The sequence below is a fragment of the Camellia sinensis genome, chromosome 3 (genome assembly GCF_055761805.1).
Source record: "Camellia sinensis isolate YWXY chromosome 3, ASM5576180v1, whole genome shotgun sequence".
Classification (NCBI taxonomy): Eukaryota; Viridiplantae; Streptophyta; class Magnoliopsida; order Ericales; family Theaceae; genus Camellia; species Camellia sinensis.
In genome coordinates this window covers 151,270,126-151,276,125 of record NC_138963.1, presented here as the reverse complement: position 1 = coordinate 151,276,125, position 6,000 = coordinate 151,270,126, and the positions used below count along the sequence as shown (strand labels likewise).

General features: G+C 36.7%; 1 protein-coding gene across 7 annotated transcripts in view; it reads left to right on the top strand.

The window, feature by feature from the left end:
• Positions 1-4,158: 4,158 nt before the first annotated feature.
• Positions 4,159-6,000, top strand: part of LOC114275465 (protein translocase subunit SECA2, chloroplastic) — a 41,260-nt gene continuing 39,418 nt past the window's right edge. For all 7 annotated transcript variants that reach the window (XM_082921152.1, XM_082921153.1, XM_082921149.1 and 4 more), the window contains exons 1-5: positions 4,159-4,580; positions 4,682-4,816; positions 4,919-4,988; positions 5,084-5,148; positions 5,245-5,365. In XM_082921152.1, the coding sequence (XP_082777278.1) occupies positions 4,329-4,580; positions 4,682-4,816; positions 4,919-4,988; positions 5,084-5,148; positions 5,245-5,365 (643 nt within the window). In that variant the 5' untranslated portion in view covers positions 4,159-4,328. The remainder of the gene's footprint in view (positions 4,581-4,681; positions 4,817-4,918; positions 4,989-5,083; positions 5,149-5,244; positions 5,366-6,000) is intronic.

Here is a 6,000-nt window from a genome sequence, read left to right as displayed (position 1 = left end):
GTCCTATCTCATAATCATAAAGTTCAACAACATTTTGTAAAAAACAAAATCGATACTAGTAAGAAAGTGATTTAGAATCCCTGTGATATAGCTCTATGAGCAAGTGATCTACCCCTTGCATGGCTTCCACATACTCCTTCATGAATCTTGTACAAAAAGTCCTTTACTTGGGATAGATGTACACATCGCAGTAGAGGTCTAGTACAAGATCTCCTGTACAGATAGCCTTTTGTTGACAGACAGAACCTGGCCGACTTCAATTTGATCATATGAGTTTCCCTTTGATTTATTATTAACTTTGGCTGAGGTTATTGACATCATTATAGCCGAGCTCTAAATTTCGTCAAGCCACATTCCAAGGCCTCGACAATCTCTTATCATCAAGATCTTCTAATCTCAAGTAAGCTTTGTTTTATCTCAACTCTGTTCGCCTCCCGTAAGTTCTGATCTTTTCAAAATTGTTCACCTAGGTGGGACTCTTGTCTTCTTAGACCTACTCATCTAGGTCAAGATCTTCTCTTCTCGGACCTACTCATCTATGTCAAGATCTTTTCTTCTAGATCTGGGATCTGCTTATTTAAGCTGAGCTCTTGTCTTCTCGGTTCTAATAATCTAGGTCGACATCTTGTCTTCTAGGATTTGAGATCTGCTCACTTAGTCCGAGCTCCAGTCTTCTTGGACCTATTCATCTAGGTGGAGATCTTGTCTTCTGAGATCTGGACTCTCCCTACAAAGGTTGAGCTCTTATCTTCTCAAATCTACTCATTTAGGCCGAGATCTTGCCTTTTAGAATCTGGAATCTGCTCACTTAGGTTGAGTTATTGTCTTCTCAGACCTACTCATCTAGACCGAGATCTTGTCTTTTGGGATTTGGGATCTACTCACTTAGGCTGAACTCTTGTCTTCTCAGACCTACTCATCTAGGCCAAGATCTTGTCTTTTGGGATCTGCTCACTTAGGCTGAACTCTTGTCTTCTCGGACCTAGTTATCTAGGTCGAGATCTTGTCTTCTAGGATCTGGGATCTACTCACTTAGATTGAGCTCTTGTCCTCTTAGACCTACTCATCTAGGTCGAGATCTTGTCTTCTAGGATCTGGGATCTGCTCACTTAGGCTGAGCTCTTGTATTCTCAGACCTATTCATCTAGGCCGAGATCTTGTCTTCTGGGATCTCGGATGTCACTTAGGCTAAGCTCTTGTCTTCTCGGACCTACTCATCTAGGCCGAGATCTTGTCTTCTAGGATTTGGGATCTACTCACTTAGATTGAACTCTTGTCTTCTTGGACCTACTCATCTAAGTTAAGATCTTGTCTTCTTGGATTTGAGATTTGCTCACTTAGGCTAAGCTCTTGTATTCTCAGACCTATTCATCTAAGTCGAGATCTTGTCTTCTGGATCTGGGATGTGCTCATTTAGTCTAAGCTTTTGTATCTTAGATCTGCTCCACTTAGGCCATGCTCTTCCATGTAGGATTTGCTTTACCTAGGCTATGCTCTTCCATCTTGGATCTGCTTCACCTAGGTCGATGCCTTTTCTACTTGAAGGTCGTCTTCATCTCCTCTGGAGCGTTCATGCCTCTTTGTCTTTGCATTCATTCCTTCTAAAAGGGTCTTTATTTCGTTAATGTCGATGCATTCTCTATCTTTGCTGAACTCGTCGTCGCCGACACTTTGATCTGGCACGATGATGGCCATCTATTCTAACTAAGTTCCCACAGACGGTGTCAAATTGTGAGTGTTAATTTCCGACCACACAACTAGACATGAATCTTAGATAGAGAGCACGTAGCAGAATAGATTAAGTCAGCACTTGTGCACAAGAAGATAAGAAATACCGCGGTGGCTCGTCCACTCGGGAGCACTTCGACAATCAAATCAGTCAACTTATCTCTTAAAGATATCAACACAAGTACACAATTCACAATCAAAAGCATATCAAATAAAAGAGCCACAGGGGTGTCTCACTTTTATAATGATCAATGTCCAACTTCCCCTAAAAGTCTCATTTCATAGGACTCTATCCTTTACAAGGATAACATCTATCACAATTCACACCATTCAGATTAAGACGAACTTCCTTAAGACTCCCACCTTTATCCAAATAGGTAGCTTGATGTCATTTAGGACTCTTGTCCTCTATCCGAATATCTTGGATTCCGACATTACTGCACCGAATCTTGGCAACGAAGCCATCACCTCGACAAACATGACTCACCCATATGGCACCTCGACCGACATCTTGAGGCACCTTGGCCACGTGGCGTCATTCTCAAAATACTTCCCCACAGGACCGATTTCGATGATTTGAATCATTCACTTTTTAAGACTCGTTAAATAGAATATTCATGTTACGAACGATGCCTTTAATTAGTCAAAAAAGTAAAAAAATATATAAAAATGAAATATTCCTTCTCATTATTTTTATTTTTTACACATTTTTTTTTGTGAAAAATAAAAAATCATTCCCAAATATTTCAAAAATTTTATTTCATATCTTAACTAAAAAAATAAAAAAGTCACACAAAAAAAAAAAAAATCCCAAATGAAGTGTAAATTGAGTTTTACTTAATTTTTTAAAATTAATATAACATAGTCTAATTTTTAAATTCAATTTTTGTAGACTAAAAACATGACATGGTAGCTTATTTAATTTTGTTCTTAACCTTGTTTGTCCATTAAAAAATTTTGTACATCAAACTTTTACTGCATTTTTTAAGTCATATTTTAAAATCATCATTGTAGGGTTTTATTATAAAAAAAAAAAAATATATTTATTTAACTTTTTTTCATTAAAGTCAAATTTATTTTGTAACTTATTTATGTATAAAGTCTTGTTTAGTAACTTTTAATTTTAATTAAAAAGTCAAAAATATCATTATAACTCGTCACATTATTCTAGGAGAATTTTTTTTAAGGTCTCTAGTATTAATATTTTATATGATAAAAGACATGTAACATTTGCATAATAGTTGGGGTCCCTTAACATGTTTCTAAAGAAATTTCAATCTAGAGAAATTTTGAAACAAGAGAAATTTCAAAACAAGAGAAATTTCACTGTGTATTTGTGTGTTCATGTTTGGAATTTTTCTGGACACATCAGAATCCTTTAGAATTTCTCTGAGTGTGTTTGTGTGTTTATGTTTAGAATTTCTCTAGGCATTTTCATTGAAAGTTCTCTAGACACATCACAATCCCATAGTGTTTGAGAAATTCACACAGTGACCATGATTAGAGAAAATTCATATAGTGACCACAACCAGAGAAAATTCATAAAATTACAAACAGTGACCAAAACTAGAGAAAATTCACACAGTGATCATAGCCAGAGAAAATTCATACAGTCAGAGAAAATTCACACAGTTTCCACATCTAGAGAAAATTCATATAATTAGAGAAAATTCATACAACCAGAGAAAATTCACACAATCTTAAGAAAATTCATATAGCCAAAGAAAATTCATACAGCAGCTAGAGAAAATTCATATAGCAAGACAAAATTCATACAACCAGAGAAAATTCACATAGTTCCCACATCCAGAGAAAATTCACACAGTCGAGAGAAAATTCAATTTGATTCCTAAGCTGCGCTGTCGATGGAATCGGTGCTGTCCACTTGGGCCATATCTCCATATCCCACATTGATGGTGTTGGTGATTCTTCAACAAACTCACCAGAGAAGTCGTTGCCTTTGGCCTCTTGGAACCACCGCTTTACACAGTCCGACACCACCGATGACAGCGGCGTTATGTGATGGTTCTTCCTATCACCATTGCTGCTTCTGTTATCATTTTCTTCTTCTTCTTCTTCTTCTAACCTCAATTCGCTGCCAATTCTGGTGAATTTAGTGCTTTTGGGACCCAATTACTGTTGTAAATTTAGCTGTTGCTGCTCAGGTTTGTATATATATATATATATATTTGTTCTTGGTGGGTTTGAAAGATAATTCGATAAATATTTGATCTCATGATCTAAAATTTGAGGATTTATATAGGGTTTTCAGTTGAGGGAGATGAATTTTTCGATCAAGTTCTAAGAGAGTGAGAGGTTTGGTACGAGAAGAGAGAATGAGAGAGTGAGTGTTATATATGGGTGTGGGTGAAGGGCCTTAGGTTATCAAAAAAAATTTATTGTAAATTTCTTTCATTACTAAAAATTAAAGAGGGATGCTAAATCAATTTTTTTTTCATTACTTTGTCGACTTTTTAAAAAAAAAAAAGAAAAAAAGAAAAAAAAAAAAAGGGGGTTACCAGGTGGTTCCAAACAACCGGAGATGGTATAAGAAACACACAGCGAAAAAACGAGACGTTTCATAGGGCCGTTAATCTTCCATGGTTGTCCGAACAAAACCAGCTCAATTCAAGTTCACTCACAATAACACCTACACTACACAAACGCACCCAACAATGGCCGCTTTCCTAAACCTCAGTACCTCCTTCTTTCCTTCCCCAAGACACCACCTTCTTCCGCCTCGCACAACGTTCCTCTACACCACACCCTTCTCTTCTCTACCTCACTCCTTCTCTTCCTCTCCGTCTCGACGTCCTCGTTTCGCTTCCACACCCATCCTTTCCTCTCTTAAGGTATAAACAACTAGTCTTTCCGCACGCCCATCAACTGTTTGTTGATATGCTCAAATGGTTTTTTTTTTTTTCACTTCACTGGCGTGTTTGCTTTGTTTCAGGAAGATTTGGGTCGGGTCACGAAAGTTTGGAGTGATTTTAGTAGCTTGAATTATTGGGTTGTTAGGGATTATTATCGACTCGTGAACTCTGTTAATGCCTTGGAACCGCATATTCAGGGACTGTCTGATGAACAGGTTTGTGGGTTTGTTGAATTGGTTGTATGAATAGTTATGGTGGTTTTGTTTGTGGATTGTTTGTTAATGTTTTTTCTTTTTTGTTGGGTTTTTGGTTTCTAGTTGACTACAAAAACAATTGAGTTTCGACACCGGTTGAAACATGGAGAGACAGTTGCAGACATTCAAGCTGGTTTGAAGAACTATCACCTCTTATGCTTCCGTCATCAATGTTCAATTATTTTAAACAAAATATTTAAAATTTGATTCTTTTTTTTTGATTGTCAGAGGCATTTGCTGTTGTTCGAGAAGCTGCGAGAAGGAAGCTTGGAATGCGTCATTTTGATGTCCAGGTCTCTCTCTCATGTTCTCTATCTCTGTTGTTAATTGTCTTTAATTTACTAAACCTAGAAATTGTGTCTGAAATATCATGCAAATTTGAGTGATAGATCATTGGTGGGGCGGTGCTTCATGATGGGTCAATTGCTGAAATGAAGACGGGTGAGGGAAAAACACTGGTTTCAACATTAGCTGCATATCTTAATGCCCTCACTGGGGAGGGTGTTCATGGTAAGTTCTCCTGATGTGGTTATTGCTAACATTGTATTATTGTTTTGTTTTGGAAGCTTAATTGTAATAATTATATTACAATTTGGGTTTTTTGTTTTGTGCTGTGTTGTTTTGTTTTGTTTTGTTTTTTCTTCAGAAATTATCAGAAGTTAAAATTCAGTAATTAAGATTATGTTCTTAACTTACCTATTTAAGCCTGTTTAACTGGTAGTCAGTTTCTAATGGAGAACTCATGTTTAAGTTGGTTGTGACTTCAGACAATCTTGGCGTACAAGCCTATTTGATGGCACTGGAACCTTTTTCAGTAGCCTGCATCCATTGTATTGTGAATCCTCTTAAGTGGATAATAGTCATAAGTTAACAATCCATCTACCTTTATTTCCTGGAAAACATGGTGGAAAGAACAGTAAACACCTAGTTCTGCTTATGAATCTGCCAGAAAAAACAAGAGCAAAGTGATAAAAATGGGAAAGACATCATTCCTTCCAACTGCTTGTTGTCCTCTTAACATTTTAAACCAAAATGCTTCCTCAAGTTTTTCATAGAACACGAAATTTGGATTCACTTGTAGGTAAATATAGTTCAGCAATTTATTCATCAATCAGCATGATTCCTTAGAAAGCAGTACACATAAG